The sequence below is a fragment of the Pelodiscus sinensis genome, chromosome 12 (assembly GCF_052426305.1).
Source record: "Pelodiscus sinensis isolate ZL-2025 chromosome 12, ASM5242630v1, whole genome shotgun sequence".
NCBI classification, from domain to species: Eukaryota; Metazoa; Chordata; order Testudines; family Trionychidae; genus Pelodiscus; species Pelodiscus sinensis.
This window is the reverse complement of record NC_143063.1, coordinates 3,070,453-3,097,313: the sequence shown is the minus strand read 5'-3', so window position 1 is coordinate 3,097,313 and position 26,861 is coordinate 3,070,453. Positions and strand designations below refer to the sequence as shown.

Here is a 26,861-nt window from a genome sequence, read left to right as displayed (position 1 = left end):
GCAGCGGCTGTGGGGGGGCAACGGGCTTGGGACGGGAGACCCAAGAAAAGTCATTTGCAAGGGGCAGTCAGGAGAGGGGCCCTGGGCTGACTCCAGCTGACTCAGGTCAGAGACTCACAATCCCAGGGCTGGAAGAGACCTCAGGAGCCATCAAGTCCAGCCCGCTGCCCAAGGCAGGACCAGCCCAACTAAATCAACCCGGCCAGGGCTTTGTCAAGCAGAGACTTAAACACCTCTAGGGATGGAGATTCCACCCCCGCCCTAGGGAACCCAGCCCAGCGCTTCCCCCCCTCCTAGGGAAATAGTTTGTCCTAACGTCCAACCTAGACCTGCCCCACTGCAACTTGAGCCCATTGCTCCTTGTTCTGCCATCTGCCCCCACTGAGAACAGCCTCTCACCAGCCTCTTTAGAACCCCCCTTCAGGGAGTTGCAGGCTGCTCTCAACCCCCCCCCCCCCACTCTTCTCTCCCGCAGACTAAACAGACCGAAATCCCTCAGCCTCTCCTCGCAGGCCATGTGCTCCAGCCCCCTAAGCATTTTGGTCGCCCTCTGCTGGACCCTCCCCAATGCGCCCACATCCTTTCTGTAGTGGGGGGCCCAGAACTGGACACAACACTCCAGATGTGGCCTCCCCGGGTCCTTCACTGAGGGGAGAGGAAGCTGTCCCAGCTGGCTCCCACCTCGTGAGCCCACCCAGAGACACGGACCTTTTCCATGGCCCTCCAGGCTATGGGCGCAGTGTCCTGGCTCCCTGAGGTGCAGCCCTGTCTGTCTCTGGTGTCTCCAGGGCAAAGGGGACAAGGTCCCGGTGTACCTGAGGTACGAAGGGCAGGTGAAGAACAAGAAGCTGAACAAAAAGGACGTGGTGAACATCCTGAGGGAGATCTGGAAAGAGAAAGTTTCAGCCGATCAGCAGGTTCTGTCCTCTTCTTCCCCTCCCTAAAGCCCACCTGACTCCTTGCTGTCCGCGGCTGTGACACTCCGGCTGGCCGGAAGGGGCTGGGAAGACAGGGCTGCAGGGAAGTCGGGGTTTGTGCCACTTTCTGACCCTGTCGACCGAGGATGCTGCAGGAGAAGGGTGTTTTGCTCTCCTCCAGCCCCCGTTGCCAGGATCTCTGCCAGCTGCTAGCCTAGGGTGTGAGGGGGCTCCTGTAATCAGGACTTCAGCATGGTTGGGCGGTGCCAGGCACATGATCCTAGCTGATAGGAAACAGCGTGCAGCCTGCTAACGAAGCTGAGCACAGCATGACCTTAGGGCAGCTATGAGAGCCTGGGGCGCAGTGGGGAGTCAGGGAACTCTAGCGAGAGAGCGAGAACAGCGCTCTGCATGGTTCTCCAGGCCACTGGTCAGGCCCCTGCAGCTGTTTCTACACTGGGCGGGTTTGGCAACAAAAGTGCTGGCGACAGGCAAAAGTGGATTTGTCAGACTGGATTTTCTGCCTCCCACTGCCGACATTTCCTGGCCACCTTGCTAGCACCCTGTCCACAGACAGAGCAAAGCCTTGTGGGGAAACATCCCACAGGGCAGTGTGGTGGGAAGGCAGAGCTGATCCCTGTGCTCCTTGGGATTCCCCCGTGGCTCTGGGGGCTCGATGTGCTGAGCAATATCCAAGCAGCACAGCCGCCAGGTTCCTAGCAGGGCACAACAGGAGCTGTCCAATGATTTGCTCCTTGTTCCCCAAAGGGAGCAGCTCTCTCAGCTGCCAGACACTTCCCGGAGTGTCTGCAGGGCAGCAGAGATCACAGAACACTGAGCAGAGCCAGCAGGGCAGGCAATGGGGGATGCTGGCGGAAGCCAGTTCTCTGGGCAAAACAAGCAGCAGAGTCCACCCTGGCTCTTTGTCCACAACAAAGGGAGGGGGAAAGACAAAAGTCTCTGGCAGAGCCGGAAGTTTTTTGTCACTAAAACTGGGTGTTTTCCCCGACAAGTCCCATTGCCGTGTAAACACTCTCGCTGTTTTGTTGCCAAAACACAGGTTCTAGCAACAGACCGTGCCAGTGTGGTCTACACCCTTGTCAGCAAGGCTGGGGGTGCTCTGCTCTTAGGGGAGTCCTGCCCATCTCTCCTGGGCCGGAAGGGCAGTGCCCAGAGGTGCTGCCAGAGTATGGGGTGTACAAAGGTGTGGCCCCAACCGGGCCCTCTGTACGGACCTTGGGAGGAGGAGATTTATACCCCTTCCCAACTGATGAGTGTCCATAGGCTAGCTCCTGTTTGGACAGGAAGTGAGGTCCCCCGGCTCTAGGGGGAAGCTGGAGGTACTCTGCTTCCTCCAGCCCGGAGGAGGGTGGCCTGGTCTTCTCTGGCGTTTGGAGCTGAGGAGCAGTTTTGAAGGGACCCCCTAGCCCGGTTTCTGGAGCAGCTGCCTCGTGTTTTGCAGAAAGGGAAGCAATCCAACCTCCCAGAGTTCTTCCTCAGCTACCTCCAGAAGTGTTACGGCGACGCTGCGGCCTTCGACTGGGCTTACACCATCCACGAGACCGTCAAGCTGTACCGGTCAAACGAAGCCATGAGCTTGTTCTACGACATCCTGAGCGGGAAGGTGAGTGGCCCAGGCCCCGTGTGCTCTCCTCCGCTCTCCTGAGTGTGTGAGCGAGGGGCGAGGGGGACCAGGCCTGTGAGGAGCTGAGCAGCCCCCCAGCTCTCGCGGGGAGTGAGGGCGCTCAGCACACTGGAGACCGGGCACTTGTTAGAGGGCCCCTGTTCTTCCCGGAGCACAGCTCCCGCCACGCCCCTCGGTCACCTCCCGCCCTTCCCTCCAGAGCACTGCTCCCGCCACGCCCCTCGGTCACCTCCCGCCCTTCCCTCCAGAGCACTGCTCCCGCCACGCCCCTCGGTCACCTCCCGCCCTTCCCTCCAGAGCACTGCTCCCGCCACGCCCCTCGGTCACCTCCCGCCCTTCCCTCCAGAGCACTGCTCCTGCCACGCCCCTCGGTCACCTCCCGCCCTTCCCTCCAGAACACTGCTCCCGCCACGTCCCCCGCAGTCATCTCCAGCCCCTCCCTCCAGAGCACTGCTCCCGCCACGCCCCCGGTCACCTCCTGCCCTTCCCTCCAGAGCACTGCTCCCGCCACGCCCCCCGGTCACCTCCCGCCCTTCCCTCCAGAGCACTGCTCCCGCCACGCCCCCCGGTCATCTCCAGCCCCTCCCTCCAGAGCACTGCTCCCGCCACGCCCCCGGTCACCTCCTGCCCTTCCCTCCAGAGCACTGTTCCCGCCACGCCCCCCGGTCACCTCCAGCCCTTCCCTCCAGAGCACTGCTCCCGCCACGTCCCCTGCAGTCATCTCCAGCCCCTCCCTCCAGAGCACTGCTCCCGCCACGCCCCCCGGTCACCTCCAGCCCTTCCCTCCAGAGCACTGCTCCCGCCACGCCCCCCGGTCACCTCCCACCCTTCCCTCCAGAGCACTGCTCCCGCCACGCCCCCCGGTCACCTCCAGCCCTTCCCTCCAGAGCACTGCTCCTGCCACGCCCCCCGGTCACCTCCCGCCCTTCCCTCCAGAGCACTGCTCCCGCCACGTCCCCCGCAGTCATCTCCAGCCCCTCCCTCCAGAGCACTGCTCCTGCCACGCCCCCGGTCACCTCCTGCCCTTCCCTCCAGAGCACTGCTCCCGCCACGCCCCCCGGTCACCTCCCGCCCTTCCCTCCAGAGCACTGCTCCCGCCACGCCCCCCGGTCATCTCCAGCCCCTCCCTCCAGAGCACTGCTCCCGCCACGCCCCCGGTCACCTCCTGCCCTTCCCTCCAGAGCACTGTTCCCGCCACGCCCCCCGGTCACCTCCAGCCCTTCCCTCCAGAGCACTGCTCCCGCCACGTCCCCTGCAGTCATCTCCAGCCCCTCCCTCCAGAGCACTGCTCCCGCCACGCCCCCCGGTCACCTCCAGCCCTTCCCTCCAGAGCACTGCTCCCGCCACGCCCCCCGGTCACCTCCCACCCTTCCCTCCAGAGCACTGCTCCCGCCACGCCCCCCGGTCACCTCCAGCCCTTCCCTCCAGAGCACTGCTCCTGCCACGCCCCCCGGTCACCTCCCGCCCTTCCCTCCAGAGCACTGCTCCCGCCACGCCCCCGGTCACCTCCCACCCTTCCCTCCAGAGCACTGCTCCCGCCACGCCCCTCGGTCACCTCCCGCCCTTCCCTCCAGAGCACTGCTCCCACCACGCTCCCGGTCACCTCCCGCCCTTCCCTCCAGAGCACTGCTCCCGCCACGCCCCCCAGTCACCTCCAGCCCTTCCCTCCAGAGCACTGCTCCCGCCACGCCCCTCGGTCACCTCCCGCCCTTCCCTCCAGAGCACTGCTCCCGCCACGCCCCCCGGTCACCTCCAGCCCCTCCCTCCAGAGCACTGCTCCCGCCACGCCCCCCGGTCACCTCCCACCCTTCCCTCCAGAGCACTGCTCCCGCCACGCCCCCCGGTCACCTCCAGCCCTTCCCTCCAGAGCACTGCTCCCGCCATGCCCCTCGGTCACCTCCCACCCTTCCCTCCAGAGCACTGCTCCCGCCACGCCCCCGGTCACCTCCCACCCTTCCCTCCAGAGCACTGCTCCCACCACGCCCCCGGTCACCTCCCGCCCTTCCCTCCAGAGCACTGCTCCCGCCACGCCCCCCAGTCACCTCCAGCCCTTCCCTCCAGAGCACTGCTCCTGCCACGCCCCCCAGTCACCTCCCGCCCTTCCCTCCAGAGCACTGCTCCCGCCACGCCCCCCAGTCACCTCCCGCTCTTCCCTCCAGAGCACTGCTCCCGCCACGCCCCCCAGTCACCTCCCGCCCTTCCCTCCAGAGCACTGCTCCTGCCACGCCCCCCGGTCACCTCCCGCCCGTCCCTCCAGAGCACTGCTCCCGCCACGCCTCCCGGTCACCTCCCGCCCTTCCCTCCAGAGCACTGCTCCCGCCACCCCCCCAGTCACCTCCCGCCCTTCCCTCCAGAGCACTGCTCCCGCCACGCCCCCCAGTCACCTCCAGCCCTTCCCTCCAGAGCACTGCTCCCGCCACGCCCCCCAGTCACCTCCCGCCCTTCCCTCCAGAGCACTGCTCCCGCCACGCCCCCCAGTCACCTCCCGCCCTTCCCTCCAGAGCACTGCTCCTGCCACGCCCCTCGGTCACCTCCCGCCCTTCCCTCCAGAGCACTGCTCCCGCCACGCCCCCCAGTCACCTCCCGCCCTTCCCTCCAGAGCACTGCTCCCGCCACGCCCCTCGGTCACCTCCCGCCCTTCCCTCCAGAGCACTGCTCCCGCCACGTCCCCCAGTCACCTCCCGCCCTTCCCTCCAGAGCACTGCTCCTGCCACGCCCCTCGGTCACCTCCCGCCCTTCCCTCCAGAGCACTGCTCCCGCCACGCCCCCCAGTCACCTCCCGCCCTTCCCTCCAGAGCACTGCTCCCGCCACGCCCCTCGGTCACCTCCCGCCCTTCCCTCCAGAGCACTGCTCCCGCCACGTCCCCCAGTCACCTCCCGCCCTTCCCTCCAGAGCACTGCTCCCGCCACGCCCCTCGGTCACCTCCCGCCCTTCCCTCCAGAGCACTGCTCCCGCCACGTCCCCCGCAGTCATCTCCAGCCCCTCCCTCCAGAGCACTGCTCCCGCCACGCCCCCAGTCATCTCCAGCCCCTCCCTCCAGAGCACTGCTCCCGCCACGCCCCCCAGTCACCTCCCGCCCTTCCCTCCAGAGCACTGCTCCCGCCACCCCCCCAGTCACCTCCCGCCCTTCCCTCCAGAGCACTGCTCCCGCCACGCCCCCCGGTCACCTCCCGCCCTTCCCTCCAGAGCACTGCTCCCGCCACGCCCCCCGGTCACCTCCAGCCCTTCCCTCCAGAGCACTGCTCCCGCCACGCCCCCCAGTCACCTCCCGCCCTTCCCTCCAGAGCACTGCTCCCGCCACGCCCCCGGTCACCTCCCACCCTTCCCTCCAGAGCACTGCTCCCGCCACGCCCCTCGGTCACCTCCCACCCTTCCCTCCAGAGCACTGCTCCCACCACGCTCCCGGTCACCTCCCGCCCTTCCCTCCAGAGCACTGCTCCCGCCACGCCCCCCAGTCACCTCCAGCCCTTCCCTCCAGAGCACTGCTCCCGCCACGCCCCCGGTCACCTCCCACCCTTCCCTCCAGAGCACTGCTCCCGCCACGCCCCCCGGTCACCTCCAGCCCTTCCCTCCAGAGCACTGCTCCTGCCACGCCCCCCGGTCACCTCCCACCCTTCCCTCCAGAGCACTGCTCCCGCCACGCCCCCCGGTCACCTCCAGCCCTTCCCTCCAGAGCACTGCTCCCGCCACGCCCCCGGTCACCTCCCACCCTTCCCTCCAGAGCACTGCTCCCACCACGCCCCCCGGTCACCTCCCGCCCTTCCCTCCAGAGCACTGCTCCCGCCACGCCCCCCAGTCACCTCCAGCCCTTCCCTCCAGAGCACTGCTCCCGCCACGCCCCCCAGTCACCTCCCACCCTTCCCTCCAGAGCACTGCTCCCGCCACGCCCCTCGGTCACCTCCCGCCCTTCCCTCCAGAGCACTGCTCCCACCACGCCCCCCGGTCACCTCCCGCCCTTCCCTCCAGAGCACTGCTCCCGCCACGTCCCCCAGTCACCTCCCGCCCTTCCCTCCAGAGCACTGCTCCCGCCACGCCCCCCAGTCACCTCCCGCCCTTCCCTCCAGAGCACTGCTCCCGCCACGCCCCCCAGTCACCTCCAGCCCTTCCCTCCAGAGCACTGCTCCCGCCACGCCCCCCGGTCACCTCCCGCCCTTCCCTCCAGAGCACTGCTCCCGCCACGCCCCCCGGTCACCTCCCACCCTTCCCTCCAGAGCACTGCTCCCACCACGCCCCCCGGTCACCTCCCGCCCTTCCCTCCAGAGCACTGCTCCCACCACGCCCCCCGGTCACCTCCCGCCCTTCCCTCCAGAGCACTGCTCCCGCCACGCCCCCCGGTCACCTCCAGCCCTTCCCTCCAGAGCACTGCTCCCGCCATGCCCCTCGGTCACCTCCCACCCTTCCCTCCAGAGCACTGCTCCCGCCACGCCCCCGGTCACCTCCCACCCTTCCCTCCAGAGCACTGCTCCCACCACGCCCCCGGTCACCTCCCGCCCTTCCCTCCAGAGCACTGCTCCCGCCACGCCCCCCAGTCACCTCCAGCCCTTCCCTCCAGAGCACTGCTCCTGCCACGCCCCCCAGTCACCTCCCGCCCTTCCCTCCAGAGCACTGCTCCCGCCACGCCCCCCAGTCACCTCCCGCTCTTCCCTCCAGAGCACTGCTCCCGCCACGCCCCCCAGTCACCTCCCGCCCTTCCCTCCAGAGCACTGCTCCTGCCACGCCCCCCGGTCACCTCCCGCCCTTCCCTCCAGAGCACTGCTCCCGCCACGCCTCCCGGTCACCTCCCGCCCTTCCCTCCAGAGCACTGCTCCCGCCACCCCCCCAGTCACCTCCCGCCCTTCCCTCCAGAGCACTGCTCCCGCCACGCCCCCCAGTCACCTCCAGCCCTTCCCTCCAGAGCACTGCTCCCGCCACGCCCCCCAGTCACCTCCCGCCCTTCCCTCCAGAGCACTGCTCCCGCCACGCCCCCCAGTCACCTCCCGCCCTTCCCTCCAGAGCACTGCTCCTGCCACGCCCCTCGGTCACCTCCCGCCCTTCCCTCCAGAGCACTGCTCCCGCCACGCCCCCCAGTCACCTCCCGCCCTTCCCTCCAGAGCACTGCTCCCGCCACGCCCCTCGGTCACCTCCCGCCCTTCCCTCCAGAGCACTGCTCCCGCCACGTCCCCCAGTCACCTCCCGCCCTTCCCTCCAGAGCACTGCTCCTGCCACGCCCCTCGGTCACCTCCCGCCCTTCCCTCCAGAGCACTGCTCCCGCCACGCCCCCCAGTCACCTCCCGCCCTTCCCTCCAGAGCACTGCTCCCGCCACGCCCCTCGGTCACCTCCCGCCCTTCCCTCCAGAGCACTGCTCCCGCCACGTCCCCCAGTCACCTCCCGCCCTTCCCTCCAGAGCACTGCTCCCGCCACGCCCCTCGGTCACCTCCCGCCCTTCCCTCCAGAGCACTGCTCCCGCCACGTCCCCCGCAGTCATCTCCAGCCCCTCCCTCCAGAGCACTGCTCCCGCCACGCCCCCAGTCATCTCCAGCCCCTCCCTCCAGAGCACTGCTCCCGCCACGCCCCCCAGTCACCTCCCGCCCTTCCCTCCAGAGCACTGCTCCCGCCACCCCCCCAGTCACCTCCCGCCCTTCCCTCCAGAGCACTGCTCCCGCCACGCCCCCCGGTCACCTCCCGCCCTTCCCTCCAGAGCACTGCTCCCGCCACGCCCCCCGGTCACCTCCAGCCCTTCCCTCCAGAGCACTGCTCCCGCCACCCCCCCAGTCACCTCCCGCCCTTCCCTCCAGAGCACTGCTCCCGCCACGCCCCCCGGTCACCTCCCGCCCTTCCCTCCAGAGCACTGCTCCCGCCACGCCCCCCGGTCACCTCCCGCCCTTCCCTCCAGAGCACTGCTCCCGCCACGCCCCCCGGTCACCTCCCGCCCTTCCCTCCAGAGCACTGCTCCCGCCACGCCCCCCGGTCACCTCCCGCCCTTCCCTCCAGAGCACTGCTCCCACCACGCTCCCGGTCACCTCCAGCCCGTCCCTCCAGAGCACTGCTCCCGCCACGCCCCCCAGTCACCTCCAGCCCTTCCCTCCAGAGCACTGCTCCCGCCACGCCCCCGGTCACCTCCCACCCTTCCCTCCAGAGCACTGCTCCCGCCACGCCCCCCGGTCACCTCCAGCCCTTCCCTCCAGAGCACTGCTCCTGCCACGCCCCCCGGTCACCTCCCACCCTTCCCTCCAGAGCACTGCTCCCGCCACGCCCCCGGTCACCTCCCACCCTTCCCTCCAGAGCACTGCTCCCACCACGCCCCCGGTCACCTCCCGCCCTTCCCTCCAGAGCACTGCTCCCACCACGCCCCCCGGTCACCTCCCGCCCTTCCCTCCAGAGCACTGCTCCCACCACGCCCCCCGGTCACCTCCCGCCCTTCCCTCCAGAGCACTGCTCCCACCACGCCCCCCGGTCACCTCCCGCCCTTCCCTCCAGAGCACTGCTCCCGCCACGCCCCCCAGTCACCTCCAGCCCTTCCCTCCAGAGCACTGCTCCCGCCACGCCCCCCAGTCACCTCCCGCCCTTCCCTCCAGAGCACTGCTCCCGCCACGCCCCCGGTCACCTCCCGCCCTTCCCTCCAGAGCACTGCTCCCGCCACGCCCCCAGTCACCTCCCGCCCTTCCCTCCAGAGCACTGCTCCCGCCACCCCCCCAGTCACCTCCCGCCCTTCCCTCCAGAGCACTGCTCCCGCCACGCCCCCCGGTCACCTCCCGCCCTTCCCTCCAGAGCACTGCTCCCGCCACGCCCCCCGGTCACCTCCAGCCCTTCCCTCCAGAGCACTGCTCCCGCCACGCCCCCCAGTCACCTCCCGCCCTTCCCTCCAGAGCACTGCTCCCGCCACGCCCCCGGTCACCTCCCACCCTTCCCTCCAGAGCACTGCTCCCGCCACGCCCCTCGGTCACCTCCCGCCCTTCCCTCCAGAGCACTGCTCCCACCACGCTCCCGGTCACCTCCCGCCCTTCCCTCCAGAGCACTGCTCCCGCCACGCCCCCCAGTCACCTCCAGCCCTTCCCTCCAGAGCACTGCTCCCGCCACGCCCCCGGTCACCTCCCACCCTTCCCTCCAGAGCACTGCTCCCGCCACGCCCCCCCAATCACCTCCCACCCTTCCCTCCAGAGCACTGCTCCCACCACGCCCCCGGTCACCTCCCGCCCTTCCCTCCAGAGCACTGCTCCCACCACGCCCCCCGGTCACCTCCCGCCCTTCCCTCCAGAGCACTGCTCCCACCACGCCCCCCGGTCACCTCCCGCCCTTCCCTCCAGAGCACTGCTCCCACCACGCCCCCCGGTCACCTCCCGCCCTTCCCTCCAGAGCACTGCTCCCGCCACGCCCCCCAGTCACCTCCAGCCCTTCCCTCCAGAGCACTGCTCCCGCCACGCCCCCCAGTCACCTCCCGCCCTTCCTTCCAGAGCACTGCTCCCGCCACGCCCCCGGTCACCTCCCGCCCTTCCCTCCAGAGCACTGCTCCCGCCACGCCCCCCAGTCACCTCCCGCCCTTCCCTCCAGAGCACTGCTCCCGCCACGCCCCCCAGTCACCTCCCGCCCTTCCCTCCAGAGCACTGCTCCTGCCACGCCCCCCGGTCACCTCCCGCCCTTCCCTCCAGAGCACTGCTCCCGCCACGCCCCCCAGTCACCTCCAGCCCTTCCCTCCAGAGCACTGCTCCTGCCACGCCCCCCAGTCACCTCCCGCCCTTCCCTCCAGAGCACTGCTCCCGCCACGCCCCCCAGTCACCTCCCGCCCTTCCCTCCAGAGCACTGCTCCCGCCACGCCCCTCGGTCACCTCCCGCCCTTCCCTCCAGAGCACTGCTCCCACCACGCCCCCCGGTCACCTCCCGCCCTTCCCTCCAGAGCACTGCTCCCACCACGCCCCCCAGTCACCTCCCGCCCTTCCCTCCAGAGCACTGCTCCCGCCACGTCCCCCAGTCACCTCCCGCCCTTCCCTCCAGAGCACTGCTCCCGCCACCCCCCCCAGTCACCTCCAGCCCTTCCCTCCAGAGCACTGCTCCCGCCACGCCCCCCAGTCACCTCCCGCCCTTCCCTCCAGAGCACTGCTCCCGCCACGCCCCTCGGTCACCTCCCGCCCTTCCCTCCAGAGCACTGCTCCCACCACGCCCCCCGGTCACCTCCCGCCCTTCCCTCCAGAGCACTGCTCCCACCACGCCCCCCAGTCACCTCCCGCCCTTCCCTCCAGAGCACTGCTCCCGCCACGTCCCCCAGTCACCTCCCGCCCTTCCCTCCAGAGCACTGCTCCCGCCACCCCCCCAGTCACCTCCAGCCCTTCCCTCCAGAGCACTGCTCCCGCCACCCCCCCAGTCACCTCCCGCCCTTCCCTCCAGAGCACTGCTCCCGCCACGTCCCCCAGTCACCTCCCGCCCTTCCCTCCAGAGCACTGCTCCCGCCACGCCCCCCAGTCACCTCCCGCCCTTCCCTCCAGAGCACTGCTCCCGCCACGCCCCCCAGTCACCTCCCGCCCTTCCCTCCAGAGCACTGCTCCCGCCACGCCCCCCGGTCACCTCCCGCCCTTCCCTCCAGAGCACTGCTCCCGCCACCCCCCCAGTCACCTCCAGCCCCTTGCTGTGCGGCTCCCAGGTGCAGCGCTGCCTGGGCCGGGCAGCCCAATGAGGCTCATTCCCAGCCTCCCCCGGCTCACTATGCTTCCCCCTGCCTCACCCTGTGCTCCTCCTCCGGCCCCAGTGCCCCCAGCGTGAGGGCTGACCCACACTGGGCTGCTGCCCGGGTTCGGCTGGGGGGGAGGTGGCCGTCAGGCAGGGCCCGCGGGAGTCTGGTCCCTCTGCCCCGTGACTGCCAGTGACGGGGGCGCTTGCTGCTCCCCAGGTGGACGAGGCCCAGTTCCACGGCCAGGCCCAGCTGGTCTGCGCCCTGCAGAAGGAGCTGGCGGCCAGCGACGCCTCCAGCAGCGGGACTGTCACCACGGAGCAGTTCAGGTACGCGGGGCTGCGGCTGGCTGAGCCCCACCCCCACCTGGAGAACCTGCTCGCAGGCCAGCGAGGGCCCTTCCTTCGCCCACTGGGAGCTCCCTTGTGGCTCCAGCTCTTACATCTCCCCCAGTTCCCCCTCCACGGAGCCCAGCGACTCCCTTAAACCGTAGGCTTGTGGGCCTCAGGAGATTCACCAGGCAGAGCGCCGGCGAGACGGGTGCCCCACGCCCCTGCGCCGGCAGGGAACGGGCCAGTCGCAGGGCATGTTGGGATGCCCCGACGGGCAGGTCGAGGGCTCTCTCCTGCGGAGTGAGCTGTGCCCGTGCCAGCAGAGAGCTCTCCTGCTCCAGCCCCACCCCTGGGCACATCCTGCCCTCCGAGAGCCCCGCTCCCCCCCAGAGGCTGCGGCACAGGTTCTGTGTCTGTCTGAGGGCAGAACCCTGCCCCTCTGCTAACAGCTGTGCCAAGGTTCAGGCGTAGAGCAGCCTCGATGCCACGTGGCATGGCCGGCGGTCAGATCCCGTCCAGGGACGGCTTGCCCGGCGCTCAGCCCCTGCGTCTGGAGCCCCCAGGCAACGCCCTCGGGGAGACGGGCTCATGTGCACTTGGGCACAGCTGGGAGCCTGGGCCTTTAGGGAAACAGGCAGCGACTGGGCACAGAGCTCAGCTGAAATCTCTGTGCGCGGGCTCTCATGTGGATTTGTGCCCAGGTGAGCCCCCGTTGTGGGGCCTGGCGTGTGCCAGAGCCCAGCGGCTCCCTAGCCATCCATGCACCAGCCCAGGCCTCTCTACAGAGCCAGGCCGGCTGTCGGCACCCCCTGGAGGCCCAGGTTGCCCCAGAGCTCAGCCCTACGCCGGCTCTTGTGGAAACATGGCCCCCGCGTGGGTGCCTGACAAGGGGCTGAACTTCGGAAGCTCCTGCCCCCATTGCTCCGGGCAGGCTGGGTTCGGGGGTGCAGCTACCAGCAGGCTGCACAGATGGCGGGAGGGCACAGCCATGCTCCGGGGGGGGGGGGTCCGTGCACATGCTACGGCCCCGCCCATCACTGTGTTTGTGGGGTCCCCTCTCTCCCTGCAGCACGGCGCTGAGGGCAGCTTTCCCCTTGAAAAGCAGCGAGCAGCTGCAGGAGCTGCTGGATGCAAGCAGGCCCCAGGCCGGCAGCCCAGAGGAGCTCATCGACTACAGGGCCTTATTCGCCGAGGTAGGTGCAGCTGCCCCTCTCCCTGCCAGCTTCGTTTATCGAGCCAGGGGGCACCCACTGGAAGCCCCCCCGTAGGCTGTGGGCCCAAACGTGCCCCCTGCCCTCTCCTTCGCGCTGGGCTGCCCCGGTCGCTGGCCAGCCTGTCCACGCCCCCAAGAGCAGAATAGGGCAGGAGCCCGGGAGCGCCCCCGTTTCGGAGGAAAGCCAAAGCCTCGGCCAGGCCCAGCCCACTCAGGCCTGCGAGGGGGACGTCAGGCAGCAGCCACGCCGACACGAGGCTCCTGCCGGGGCCCTCACCCAGCTCCGCAGCGCACAGGCGCCAGGGCCACGTGGCGCTGACATGGTAGCGTGCACGTGCCCCAAGCCGCAGGGATCCGTTGCGTGCGGGACCAGCCTGGCCAGCCCGTCCCCGGGTTTGTCTGCAGGGTGGCCCAAGGTGGGTCAGAGGGGCAAGGCGTGAGCAGTGGCTGCTCTCCTGAGCCGTAGGTTAACAGAGTTGTGAGCCGCCCGCAGCTGCCGGACCCCAGGGCGGTGGCTTGCAGCCTTTGTCCACACAGACCCTTCCGAACGGCAGGGGAGCTGCAGCCCCTTTGGAAATCAGAGCGCTGGACCCCCACTGGCCCAGACTTGGGGTGCCACGGGCCTGGGCTCGCGCTCCTGGCGGGGGAGAGGAGTGCCCGTCCGTGAGCGGCTAGCCGGCCGGAGCACCCCATCTCCGCCGGCAGAGGGGGCATGTGCCGCAGCTGCCCCAGGTGCATGCCGTGGCCATGCCCGCCCCCCTGTCCCTTGCAGGACGAGGAGGGCAATGTGGAGCCCTTCGTGGCGAAGCTGAGGAGCCAGTACGCCGGCGAGAGGCAGGAGTACCTGAGAGAGCTGAGGGACCAGCTGGGCCCTGTGCCGTGAGTGGCTCAGTGGGGCAGATCCCACATGGGGTGGGGACAGGGCTGGCTGTGAGCTGGGGCCCTGAGGCAGGCAGGGAACAGGGGCTGGTGGGCACAGCGCTCGGGTAATAGCCCCGGCATGGACAGGGCAGCTCCAGGGCCAGCAGAGCACCAGGCTGAAGCAGTGGGGACAGGGCCAAACGCTTTGGGAGTGCGCTCGGGTGGGCTGATCTGCACAAGGAGCCAGCTAGGAGGGCAGCATTGGGGCTGGCTAGGCCCTGCAGGGCTAGGAGCCAGGGAGGGAAATGAGGGGGAGGGGAGACAGCTCTGCTGAGCAGGCAGGTGGGTGGGACTCTGGGACTGAGCATTTGTGGGGCAGAGGGGAGAGGAGGGGCGGAGGTGCAGGGGAGACCTGGGAGTGGCTGAGCAGGGAGCCTGGGGCAAGGAACCCCGGGGAGGAGGAAGGAAACAGGCGGCCAGAGAAGCTGGAGAAAACAGGGCAGCGGTGGGGCCAGGGGAGAAAAGAGGGTCTGGCGGGCAGGCCACGAGGAGCCAGCCCGGCAGAACGGGGCCTGGCCGAGCACAGAGCCAGGAGATGGGTCGGCCGAGCGAGTTTGGGGCTGGAGGGGGGACAGAGCAGAAGAGCTCTAGCTGAAGGAGGGGGACAGAGCAGGCTGTGCCCACCAGAGAGCACTCCCGGGCTAAGCTGGGCATGGTGCCCAAGTGCCCCCACAGCCCTGGGAAAGCTGCAGGCCCAGCACCCCATGCGCTGCCCACGGGGGCTCGCAGCGCCTGCTGCTCGGTGTCTCCGCAGAAGCAGCCCGGGTCTGTGCTACAGCTCTCCGGCTCCAGCCCTGCCCTCAGCCCTGTGGTAGCCAGAGGGCGACACGCTGGGATCTGGGTTTTTCACCCTGCTCTGGGAATTCCACGCCCACACCTCAAGGATGACTGAGGTTGCAAAGTCAAGCCCTCCAGAGTGAGGCAAGGGCAGAGTTAAGGGGACCCATGCACGCAGCCCCCTTCTGCACCTACATTCTGCTCACATGCTGGCCGGCTGTTTCTTGTCGGGACTTTGCTGGGCTCGCTGTGCCTGCGCCGGGGAGGCATCGGGGCTGCTGGCTGTGGGTCCCCCAGGTCATTTCTTGCAGAGTGGGCAGGGGACTGCAGGACGAGACAGTGGGCTCATGGGGAAGGCAGGCGAATGTTGCCCTGGAGAAATGAAGTCGAATCCCGCCTCTGCCACGTAGCCCCTGGGTGCGACGGGGGCTGATTTCCAGCCCCGCTGAGCACTGCAGCTGCCGTCCAGGGGAGCCGTGCTCAGACCTTGGCAAGTGCCACATAAAGCCAAGTGCTCGGAACAAGCCTCAGGTACCTACGAGTGGACAGTTGACCTTCCGCTGTACCCCAGGGCCCCCCTGGCCCCTCGCCGCCTGGTTGGAAAATCACTGACTGTGAAGCCCTGCCACGAGGCCAGGCCACAGCACTCCCACGAGGGGAGCAAGGACTCTGGCCTCGGAGCAGGGGGAGCGGCTGAAAGCCTGGGGGCCACACGACGAGCAGCACAACAAACCAGAACAGCCGGTCGTGTCTTCCTCCCCGCATCCTGCACGCCAAGCCAGGGGGACATAGCCCAAGCTTTCCAACCACCGGGTCCCTTCTCCAGTAAGCGCAATGGGAGACCTACCTCAGCCCACAGCCCCTTGGCTGGCTTCCTTCCTGCCCTGCTCGCTGCATCCCCCTTCCTCACTCACCTTCGCCAGGCCAGGCCAGGGCGTCGTGGTGCAAGTTCTGGTCTTGGGCCAAGGGGTTGGGAGTGCGGGAAGGGCTCCGGGCATAGTCCAGTGTGGGGGATGGGGGTCCAGGTGCAAGCTGTGGCAAGGCGTGTGGGTGCAGGGGGAGGTTCAGGAAGCAGGCTCTAGCTGGGCACTGTCTGAGACGACTTCTGGGTGGTGGAGCAGTGGGGTTAAGGCAGCTCGCTCCTGCCCTGGCCCTGCCCCACTCCTGAACACAGCTGGCATGGACAGCAATGGCTCCAAGGCCCCATGTGCTGCCCCTCATCTCTAGGCACTGAGCCCCCTACTGGCCACGGTTCCCCATTGTTGACCAATGGGAGCTGCAGGAGCGGTGTCTGCAGGCCAGGCCAGCATGTGCAGTCCCTGCGCTGGCTTTCTCGGGCTGCAGGGACACGCCAGCTGCATCCAGGAGCAGCAGTTCCCACGGGGATAACGACTCCGGCCACGCCAGGGTCGGCACTTTACATTTCACTCCTCCCAATGAAAACAACGAAATGCGCAGACCAGTCAAAACCCCCAAATGCCCCACTTTGCACGCAGGAAAAGGAGTAACAACCCCCCCCCCCCAATGTTGGGTCAGGAGATGAGAGGGAAGGAGAGAGAGAGTCTGAGACACAGAGATTTGCATTGCCAAGCTCCCTCCCTCCCTTCTCTGGGTGAAGATAGGAGTGGGGGGAGGAGGGGCACCCTGACATCAGCCCCCACTCTTCTCCCTCCCACCCCCGGCACAGCAAGCAGGAGGCTCTGGGGGGGCAGCACCAAGGCAGAGGGTGGAGGACAACTGAAGTGCCAGTACTCGAGAGCTTCCTGGCCCACCAGTCAGGATCCCGTCAGAGGCTCTGAGATCGACTGGTGGATCCCGATCGACTGGCTGGTGACCACGGTCACGCTGCAGCCACACACACGCTTGAGAGCTTGACTTTGCAACTCGGGTCTCTTGGGTCAGACACCGCAGCACGCTGCTGGAGACGGGAGGGGATCCCAGGAGGGCATAGGCCCAGGGTCCCACTGCTCTCGTCAGCCCTCAGCGGAGCCCTGGGCTTGCTTTGTGCGCAGGGAGGTGAAAGTGGAGGACCTGAAGGCAGCCTTCTGTGCCATTGACCCTGCGATCGACGAGCTCACGCTGGAGGCCTACCTCTGCCTGGCCTTCCAGGCCACCCGGGAGCAGTGGGACCAGAGCGCCCCGCTGCCTGTGGACGCGGCGATTGAGAGGCTGCTGGCGGGAGACACCAAGCGCATTGGCCCCCTTCCGGAGGAGACCTACTACGCAAGCCTCTCGGAGGAGGGAGAGGCCTAGACTGAGCTGTTCTGGCTCTCCTCTCCCCTCCTGTGCTCAGCTAAATTCTCAGTGTCCACTGCCGGGCGACTGCGGAGTCTGTTCACACGCGGCCTGACAGTAGAACCAGAGGCCAGCGTGGCTGGCAGCAGGCCCGGAAGTGGCCAGTGTAAATAGTTTAATTCCAGTTCCCGGGGGAGCAGGCTTCACGGAGATCCCAGCCTGGGCTGCTCATCCCTCCACACCAGCTGGAACCCTGGGCCTGCGGGTCTGGAGGGAAGGCAAGGCCAGGTTCCCAGAACACCCTGCTCTTGTTTTGCCTGGCACAGCTGCGAAGACCCGCACACCCTCCTTCCAGGCCACAGGGGAGGGGGAGGGGAAGGGGAGGCAGATACTCTGCAGCCGGGAAAATTAGGCCCTGGCTGTTCAAACGGCCCCGCCTGTCCCGCCTCCCTGGTTTGAAGTCGGGGGAGTTGTCACAAGAGCGAGCCTGCTTGAGGGGGGCTTGGGTGCGCGGGGAAGAGACCCTGTGACAGGGCAGGGGCTGAGTGTTACCCGCCCCAGGAACACTGCTGTATTCCCTTGGCAGAGGGGCCGGTAACGTCTCTCCCTTGGGAAGGGGCTTGACAGGACTGTCCCCCCCCTCCCCCCGGGGCTTATCCCGGTCCAGCTGCACAAGGGAAACTGGACAAGTGGCCCCTGAAGGCTCCAGCCCCAAGGGAAAGGGCCAAGCGAGGCTGGTAACTGCTTTGTCCCCCCCCACATTCCCTTAGCCCACTGCTGCTGCGAGCCCGTTCCCAGAGTGGGGGCCGGAGGGGGGGCCTGACACCCGCTTTGCAGCAGCTCAGGGCGCCGGGGACAGAACATGAACATGGGGCCCCATTCCTCCTCCTGACCACAGAGTTTCTGGGCAGGGCAGGGCAGAGCACTCCTGCAGCAGCACGCGGCCGGGCAGGGGACGAGCTGGTCCTATTTACCTGTGGTGGTACCAAGTCTAGGTTGGAAAGAGCTGCTGGATCTTCAGAATGTAAATTTCCTCTCCCCCTCGCCTCCAATTACAACCTGAGCACTTGAACGGTCACTCGGTGCCTGAACTCTTGAGTTCATTTCACCCCCAGGCCCCTGGCTAAGCGCCATGCTGCTATGCAGGACGGCTTCTGGCTGGGGGAGGCAGTGCCAGGCAGGTTCTTGGGGTCAGGGCAGCAGTGCGGAGGAGGATGGGCGCTCAGGCCAGGCGAGTAGGAAAGGCGCAGCCTCTCTACCATCTGAGGGCCTTGGGACACGAGGGGCCGCTGGGGGTGGGAGAAGTTGGAAACCCAATTCCTCAGCTGCACTGGCTGGGCAGCCTGGGGGACCTGCTTGTCTGTGCAGCCAGGGTTAAATGCCAACAAAGAGTGCGCCTAAAGCACCTGGGCAGAGCAGCCAGTCAGCTGCTACGAAAAACAGGAGCTTGGTGCCGGGGCCGGGCCGGACGCGCCGCGCCCCAGCGGGGGCCGGGCGGGGGGCCGGACGCGCCGCGCCCCAGCGGGGGCCGGGCGGGGGGCCGGACGCACCGTGCCCCAGCGGGGGCCGGGCGGGGGGCCGGACGCGCCGCGCCCCAGCGGGGGCCGGGCGGGGGGCCGGACGCGCCGCGCCCCAGCGGGGGCCAGGCTTTCCACAGAACACAGGTGCTGTGAAACGCGCCTTTTATTGCCATTTCCATGTCCGAAGAGAAGGCAGCTCATCCGCACAGGGTGTGACAGGGACCCAGCACAGGCCAGTCGCTCCCCGCTGTCCCGTTAGGAGACCCGTCAGCGCCAGGGGCAGCACTCAGCGCACGGGCACACGCGAAGAACCCGCCTGCGATTCGACCCCCTTTAGGCCAGACCCAAAGTTTCTAACGTCCAACCACCGTGGGGCATCAGGGGCGCCGGGAAGCAGCTTCAGCCAGTCCCTGCAGCAGGCGGCACCCCCTTACTTGCGAGGGATCACCTTATTGCCACTCACGGCCACGGGAATCAGCAGCTTCCGGTGCTCCAGGGGGAGGTGGCGCTCTATCAGCACTCGCAGAGGCATCTTGTCCGTCACCAGCCCTTGTCTTGGGTGGGGAAGGAGAGGGGAAGAGAAAACCAGAGCGTCTGCACCCTGCCCAGATCCGGCCCAGAGCCCCTGGCGCTTGGTCAAAGTGGGCGTTTGATGGGAACTAGCTGCCACGGCCCCCACAGCGGCCTGTACGATGCTAAGGCCAGATGGTCCCCTGCCCATATCTGCAGAACCGGCCTGAGCACTTTGTCCCTCCAGTGGCAGAGGGCAGCACGTGGCTGTCAGCTCCCCCAGGCCGGGGAGGAGATGAACTTTTGTTCTCGGTGAGGAGGCAAGATCCACCCCCGAGCTAGAGCGAAGGAGGTGGGCATCAGACATCACACCACTCACACACAAACAGGACTCCGGCGACAGGCAGGGTTCACACCACTGGCCAGGGACACCCCGTCACCTGATGGGCCCTCAGCTAGCGCACACTGCGCCACAGGGACAGGAACGTCCCATCGAGGAGTCTGATCGATCAAACATCGGTTCGTCCAGAGTTTGTCCCATTTTGGACACGACTGTCACACCCTGCGGAGTCCCTGGAACGGAGTGCGTACGAGGGATGTGCACGAGTAACCAGCTACCCGGTAAGTATCACCCGGATACTTACTGGTGCTTACTGGGTACTGGTTAACTGAGTCTCCAGGAGCAGCCCCCTGCCCGCAGCCCTGCGTGGCCAGGGACCAGAGCCCTGCAGGCTGGGGGGCTGAAGCAGAGAGATCCCACTTAGTTGGTTAACCAGTGAGACCTCACCTAGGCTGTGTCTACACTGGGCCACTTATTCCGGAAAATCAGCCGCTTTTCCAGAATAAGCCGCGAGCTGTCTACACTGGCCCTTGAATTTCCAGTAAAGCACTGACGATCTACTGTAAGAAATCAGCTGCTTTTCCAGAAAAGCTACGCTGCTCCCGCTCGGGCAAAAGTCCTTTTTCTGGAAAACGGTTCCGGAAAAGGGCCAGCGTAGACAGCCCAGTAGTCTTTTCCACAAAAAAGCCCCCCTCGCGAAAATGACGATCGGGGCTTTTTTCCGGAAAAGCGCGTCTACATTGGCCACGGACGCTTTTCTGGAAAAAGGGCTTTTCCGGAAAAGCATCCTGCCAATGTAGACGCTCTTTTTCCGGAAATACTTATAACGGAAAACTGTTCCGTTTTCAGCATTTCCGGAAAATCATGCCAGTGTAGACGTAGCCCTGTTTAACCAGCTGCTGATTAACTGGGATCTTGCATCCCTAGTGTGTGGGGCTAATTCGGGGGGCTTCAGAGCTACCCAGCTGTTGGGCTAGACCAGCGCCTCCGAATCCAGGAAGGGTTCCTCGAGGCCCCCCTGGGCTTTGCGCATGCAAGGCCGTTGCCAGCTGCCAGCAGGGGCGCTCCTAGGCCCAGCATTCGCAGGCTGCCAGGGTGAATGCGAATCGCCAGCGGCCGTTACTGGCCGGGGGCTGTCCAAGCCGCTCGTTGGCAGATTTCAGCCATTTCCCAGCAAGGAGAAGCCTGACGCCCTCATCGAGAAGCGACACGACTGTGCAAAGGTGAAGAACACGCCGAGGGCCTCAGCAATACTACTTGGAAGCAGAGCGATCGGCTGCCCCCAGCTTACGCTGCCGTGGGCCCCCAGAGCAGCGCTGCTGAGGAACAGACCAGCCAGGCTGAGCTGTGGACTCCTGGGCTAGATACGATGGACGAACTGGCTCCTTCCTTCCCTTGCCAATATCTACGGAGCACTGCGCTCACCAGCCAGCTGCCCGGATCCCACCTTCCCTCGGAGATCCGAGGCAGCGGCAGGTGCAGGGGCCCTGGCAACCGCCCTGCCCTCCAGGAAGCGGTTAGCGCCAGGAGTATCTACGGGGAGGCCTGGGGGCTAAGGGCAGGCAGGTTTCACCCCCTGCGGAGCTTTGAACACACTCCCCTGAGCAAACCTGCGTGCGCTTCCCTTCCAGGCGCCCGGCCCAGAGCGAGCCCCCTACCTTCTCATGAGGAGCTCCAGGTCTGCCTCCTCCACAGTCTTCCTCCCCGCGTGGCTGGTGTAAGCCTCCAGGTCCTTGCAGAGCTGCCCGAAGTACACCTCCACGCTGGCCGAGAGAGGGGAGGAGTCAGCCAGACAGGGGCGGGGCAAGCCCCATGGCAGCCAATCACAGCACAGGCACAGGGCCGAGGGGCCCCTCCCACGGGCAGTCGGGGAGCTTGAGCGGTGGGACTGGCAGAGTACACGGCTCTCCCGGGTGTCCTGCACCTCCCAAAGCCCGTCCCGTCCCCACGCCCACGCTCCGCAGCCCGGTGCCTGCCAGCCGAAGGGGCTGGGGAGCCCTCGGCACCGCTACGAGCAAGACAGACCCCAAGTACCACAGAGGCGGCTGGTTTACAAGGAGGTGCCAGGCCCCCACCCAAAGGCCCCTGCACCGCGGCGTGGGGCACTGAGCTCCGCACCAGCCCACGGCTGCGCTAAGAGTTTGCTCCCTCTCGCCCAGGGCCTTCTGCCCCGTTGCCCCTACTCAGCCGCCCCTTCCCATCTCAGCCCGAAAGGGCTACAGCCCGGCGGCCTGGGGCACCCAACGGGGGCTGCTGCGACTCACCACTTCTCAACCACCGTAACAGCCTCTCTGGCCACGGGCACTTTCACAAAGTGGCTGAAGATCTTCTTGATCAGGCTGCTGGGTAACGCGGGCTCTCGCTTCCTCCGGGGGGCCCTCGCTGCTCCCCTGGCAGCCCTCGGAGCCAGGCTCGGCTTGGGGGGCAGCAGCGCACTAGGCAAAGCAAGCAGGCAGGCACGGTGGGCAGAGCAGCAGGGAGCGCCCAGAGGAGTCTGGCGGAGGACCCCCCAGCGAGCCCAGGGAAGGGGCTCTCGGCACGTCCTCAGGCTGCGCTCTCGCGTACGCCCCATCCCTCGGGTAGCCCTGACGGGGTCTGCAGAGACTGGCCCAGCGCCCCCGCGACTCACACAAAGGCACAGAAGTGGTTCTGGGGCCACATCGCCAGTTGGGCCCCCAACTCCACAGCGTGTGGAGCGGGGCTGCTCCGGAGGGAACTCCACCCCCTCGGTCGAGAGCCTCCCCTTTGTGCCAGCTGGGCAAAGCTGGCCAGCACGGAGCGGGTGGGGGCGGCAGGAAGACCAAGGCTCCAAGGGGCTCCGGGCTCCTACCCCACGGCCTCCGGAGTAGCTCGACCATCCCCAGTAAAAGCAAACGGGGCCTTTGGCTCCTGGAGATCCCATCTGACGCCGATCGTAGGGCTCGGGGCGCTCTGACGTGGAGACGGCCTTGGGCTGCTCGGCAGGAAGAGCTTCTCCCCCCTCACCTGGGGCAGAAGCCCAAACCCGACTCCCAGCTGGCTGTCAGCTGGGGAGCCCGGCGCCCCGGAGCCTCAGCGTTCCCGCAGTGGGGGGGGGGGAGGGAGAGGCGGGTTCCCCAGCAATGGCTCCAGTTGCCGGGCACCAGCTTCCCGCTCGCGTGGAGGGCGGGTTCTACGTACCTGGCCGCAGCGGCGGTGCTCAGGGAGCGGGGGGTTGCCGGCAGGGGGAACGGTCTGAACGCCCGAGCACGGACGAAGGCCGGCGTCTTCGTGGAGAGCTCTGAGGAGAGAGCGCGAGCGGGCAGGCGTGAGACGCTCCGCCCTGGAGATCCTGCTGCAAGTGTCCCCCACGGGAGGGAGGGGGGGGGGTGTCCCATTCCCCACCGGCCAGACCACGGTATGCAAGCACCAGGTAGCCGCTTTTCCTCTCGGTAGGCACCCCAGCAGCGACGGCCACGGTCCCACGTAGAGCCTGCTTCCCAGGGGAGCCTCCTCCGGCGCTCTGCAGTGGCCCTGGCTAGCTCTGCTCACCGTGGCATGTGGTCCAGGGCCATTTCCACAGGGGGGAGCTGGCTCTGCCACACTCGTCCCAGGGGACTCCCAACAGCCCAGAGCTACTGCGGTTCCCTGAACCCTGCCCTTGCCCCGCCAGGGAGCAGCCCGGGGATACGTTCTCTCTTGCCCTGGAGGGGCAGAACCAAGCAGCACGGCCTACGTCCACAGAAAGAGCCGCCAGCTGACGCCCGGGTCGGAGAATGGCAACAGAAGCGGGACAGACCAAACCAGCCTTCTGGGGCCTGCCCCATCGGAAGAGGCAGTAGCCACCCGGTGTAGCAGACCCTGGCACCGATCCTCTTCAGAGCTTCCAGCGGCTTCTCCCGCAGCTCGGCGCAGGGAGGAAAAGCGAGGGAAGTGGAGACAGGGCTTCCTGTGAGAGGACGGGCAGGTCCCCTTGCGACCTGCTTTCCTCTGCAGCCTGGGGAAAGCCTGCAGTGGCATGACTGCGGTATCACTGTCATAGAACCACAGACCCTTAGGGCGGGCAGAGCCCTCAGGAGTCGGAGTCCAGCCCCCGCCCAAGGCAGGACCAGCCCAACGCAATCATCCCAGCCAGGGCTGTGTCCAGCCGGGACTGAAACCCCTCTAGGGATGGAGACTCCACCCCTCCCTGGGGAACCCAGCCCAGCACCTCCCCCCGCCTGGGGAAATCGTGTTTCCTACGATCCAACCTCGAATATCTTATCCTGGCCACAAACAGCTACAAACACGCAGCCTGTTGCAGAAACGGGCGCGACTGCCGCCAGCCCTGACAGCCGCCATTGCGAATGGGGACGCGCCCGCACGCTCCACTCAAGAGTCCCTCGGAGAGCGGGGCAGGGCTACAGAGCAGCTAGCCCTGGGCGGGCAGGGAGCCCTGTGCATTTGGGGAGGGGCGGCAGGGCCCGGCGTGGCAAACAGCAGCACTGTGCTAGGCTCCCGAGGGAGGCTCTGTAGGGGTGAGGCTTGGAGCTCGGTCCACACAACCTCCCTGCCTTGGTCTAATGCTCCAGCCCCTCCTGGCAGAGAGCAGGCCCCGGCAGCATGACAGACAGAGCCACGTCAAGGGCAAGCGCACTTGGTGGGGCACCGGGTGAAGCTAGACTGACCGTCCTACACGGCTTCTGCTGCTACGGACGAGCAGCGCTCAGGGAGGGTTTTGGTAGCCTGCCGTCTCACAACCTTCCCCCTCGCCCCTCCGACGGTGCCCTGCTTTCTGGGAGAGGTTTGTGCCCATCGCGCAGGACACCGGGGCTGGTCTCAGGTGGAGAAGCCAGCACGCGGCGCTACGCCTTCTACAAGGCGGCAGATGGGGGCTCCGGAGAGCCCGAGCGACCTAGAGAGGCCTGAGGCAGACGCCTCTCGTGTGTGACGCAGACTCAAAACTGATTCAGGATCATGTCAGGTCACGTCTCTGCCCATCCGCTCCGGGACTGGCGCATCCCTTTCAATAAACCAGCCTACGGCGACGCCTGGGCAGCCTGCCCTGACGTGACAGCACCCGCTTCCCTACCGGTGAGTTGAGTCTCCGTGGGGAGAATTTCCAGCGCTTTGTGCAAGTCGTCTGCTGCCCGGACGCCTGCTCCCTGGCGCGCCCGGCGTGTTGGAGCCTTTCGTTTTTAGCGAGCGCGTGTACCTGGGCGTGCCCTGAGCAACCTCCAGCTCAGACTATCAGCCAGAGCAGAGTTTTTAGACTTTGGGCAAGGACTCAGGGATTTGACAGCTCCAAGCATGGGTTGATCCAGGTAACTCTACCCTGAAGAGTCAGTGATAGTACTAGGAGGAGACAGGCCAATGATCGGGAATGAGGCTTTTCCAAGTCCTTGGCTTAGGCTATTGGGAGATGCTAATAGCACTGAAATATCCCCTTTTCCTTCGCAAGAAATCGCAGTAAGAACATTCCTCACCTGCGAGAGCTGGCTGGATAGTATTCTACTGCCGTATCTAGTGGACAACATAGGGCCTGGGCGGGGGAATTCTTACTCTAACCCTTCCAGAAGCTACTGAGAGTCACCAGGGGCAGCCCCTCGAACTGCCTTGTATCGGCACAAGCGCTTCCTTACCATCGCTCACAGGCTCCTCCGTTTCAGCTTCCTCCTCGGTCATCTCCTCCTCTTCGGAGTCACCCCCCTCTCCTGGTACAGCCCCAGCATCCGGCGCCACCTCCCGTTCTACGGCTTCCTTCAGCGACTTCCTTCCAGACCGCTCAGGGCTCGGAGCGGACGAGGCGCCAGAACGCCTGCTCGAGCTGGGGGTTCTCGCACGGCTGGGGCTCTGGACAGCTAGACAAGGGAGAATAAACAAGTTTCATTCCAAGGGGCCTTTCAGCCACACGTTACCTGGCTCCAGTGGGGCTTGGGTGGTCTCCGAGAACAGGCCTGTCTTCAGCATGTAGAGCCTTGCGTAAGCTGCAGAGCTGCTTGCTAATACTGTAGCTGCTAGATAAGCGGAGGTGCGGGTTTAGGTTACTTGGCCAAGGGTAGAGGGTTGGCGGTTGAACTACTTTGCTGCCCTAGTCACGTCCCGACACCACGGAAAGCGTGGTCAGGATGCTCACCTGGGCTACCTCGCCACTGAATTCTGAAGGAAGAGGGCGTGTGTTTGCTCTGCCTCGCTTTCTGAAGGACAGATGGAGAAGCAGAAAGGAAAGCAGAGGGTTAAGTGGAGATGGGCCTTGGCGCAGCCTAGCAATGCCCACCAGACTTGCTACGGGCACTCGGACGCTAGCAGGGCAGAGCAGAAACTCAGGGCTGATTCCTAGATCCGGTTCAATACCGCACATGGAAGAGCAATTTATGGCTCACTGCTTCAGCTCAATTCTGACGTCAAAGCATCAGAGGCAGGTTTCCGGCTCTGACTTCTGGATCCCATGGTACTGGTGCCAGGAGCTATTTTTAGGAAGTGGGTCTGCAATGCCACTGGGAGTTAGAGATAATTGTCCAATAGGTGCCCCTCTATGCTGGCAAGGAGCGCTCTCACTGTGACCCTGAGCTGACAGACGCAGCTGTCTCCGCGCGGGGGCAGTCAGATATTGCCCCCTTACCAGCTACCCACGGAGATTTCAGTTCTTCAGTGAGCAGCAACAAACTGTAGCAAGAAGCAGCAGGTAGCTCGTTCAGAAACCAGCCAGCAGCCACATTCACATCACAATACCCGGGACCAGCCACAACCCAGTCAAAGCAAGCCACTCCGAACAGCAGGCTGGCCCAGCCAGCACAGTGCAAGAGATGCCGCTTAGAACGGAAGCCAGACCGTCTCGTATCTAACCACTGACCAACAATGCAGCTTCTGAAGCTCCAGGGGGTGGTCGAGTGAATCCGTACGGGATAAACTTAAAAATCAACAGATAGTCTAGAAAGTGCCGCCAGACTAACAAAACATGGCGGTGGGATCATGCGTTTTCGTGGCACAGCCCACTTCTTCAGATGAGCGGAACCATTAAAAACTCCAGTCGTCTGAAGAAGTGGGCTGTGCCACGAAGCGCACGATCCCTTCGACGTGTTTTGTTAGTCTCTAAAGTGCTACCAGCCCATCGGCTGGTTTTTAAGTGTAGAATGCAGCTTCTGCGAGCTAGACACATGCAAGCAGCGAGCGGTTTTCCTCGGATGCACCGCAAAGCAGCCACAAACACACGGATTTTTTTCACCACCGCAGGACATGGAGCTGAGTGGACTTTCGAAAGGAATCCGTTTTCTGAAGCAAGGGAATGAGATGCAGCATGATGGGCAATTGCGGTTAGACATCTGTCGATGGAGAAAGCTTCCTTTCATTGTCTTTCGGAGCGGGCGCTCCAAATTCCACGCAGGGCAACGGGATGCTGTACTACTGGAGCGCCTAGGAAAGCAAGAGCTTCCCAAGCTCCTTTGCTTAAAGCGTCACTGGGCCTCACGATTTCACATCAAACCATCTGCAGTTCCCCACAGACCAATGAAATCCTGGAGAGAAGGATGGTTTGTGGTTGAGGAACCCAACTGGGACTCGCTCCCAGCTCTTCCACAAGCTCCCTAGGTGACTCAGGCAGGACGTTCCATCCGGGCACCTGCCAAGAGAGGAGAGACCTCTCCTTCGCCATTCCCATGGCAAGCTCTTCGAAGCAGGCACGCCTCTCGCTGTAGCTCTGTGTAGAGCTTCCAGCACAAAAGGGCCCTGATCTCAGCTTGGGCCTCTAGGCTCTGCTGAGCTACAAACCACAACACAAAGCTAGGCTCCTAGGTAACGTGGGGAGGCCCAAAGCCAGTATCTCACGGCTCACGCTAGGGCTGGGGGGGAGTCCTTCTCACGGGGAACCTGCCCAA

General features: G+C 66.0%; 2 protein-coding genes across 6 annotated transcripts in view; one reads left to right on the top strand and one right to left on the bottom strand.

The window, feature by feature from the left end:
- The window catches only part of TSNAXIP1 (translin associated factor X interacting protein 1), a 45,908-nt gene extending 29,148 nt beyond the window's left edge, over positions 1-16,760 (top strand). For all 3 annotated transcript variants that reach the window (XM_075940522.2, XM_075940521.2, XM_075940523.2), the window contains exons 11-16: positions 789-917; positions 2,380-2,541; positions 11,422-11,531; positions 12,604-12,727; positions 13,520-13,626; positions 16,458-16,760. In XM_075940522.2, coding sequence (XP_075796637.2) covers positions 789-917; positions 2,380-2,541; positions 11,422-11,531; positions 12,604-12,727; positions 13,520-13,626; positions 16,458-16,698 — 873 coding nt within the window. In that variant the 3' untranslated portion in view covers positions 16,699-16,760. The remainder of the gene's footprint in view (positions 1-788; positions 918-2,379; positions 2,542-11,421; positions 11,532-12,603; positions 12,728-13,519; positions 13,627-16,457) is intronic.
- Positions 16,761-18,345: 1,585 nt separating this feature from the next.
- The window catches only part of CENPT (centromere protein T), a 29,899-nt gene continuing 21,383 nt past the window's right edge, over positions 18,346-26,861 (bottom strand). For all 3 annotated transcript variants that reach the window (XM_075940524.2, XM_075940526.2, XM_075940525.2), the window contains 5 exons: positions 24,630-24,848; positions 22,210-22,309; positions 21,315-21,485; positions 20,709-20,813; positions 18,346-18,754 (listed from right to left, as the gene is read on the bottom strand). In XM_075940524.2, coding sequence (XP_075796639.2) covers positions 18,631-18,754; positions 20,709-20,813; positions 21,315-21,485; positions 22,210-22,309; positions 24,630-24,848 — 719 coding nt within the window. In that variant the 3' untranslated portion in view covers positions 18,346-18,630. The remainder of the gene's footprint in view (positions 18,755-20,708; positions 20,814-21,314; positions 21,486-22,209; positions 22,310-24,629; positions 24,849-26,861) is intronic.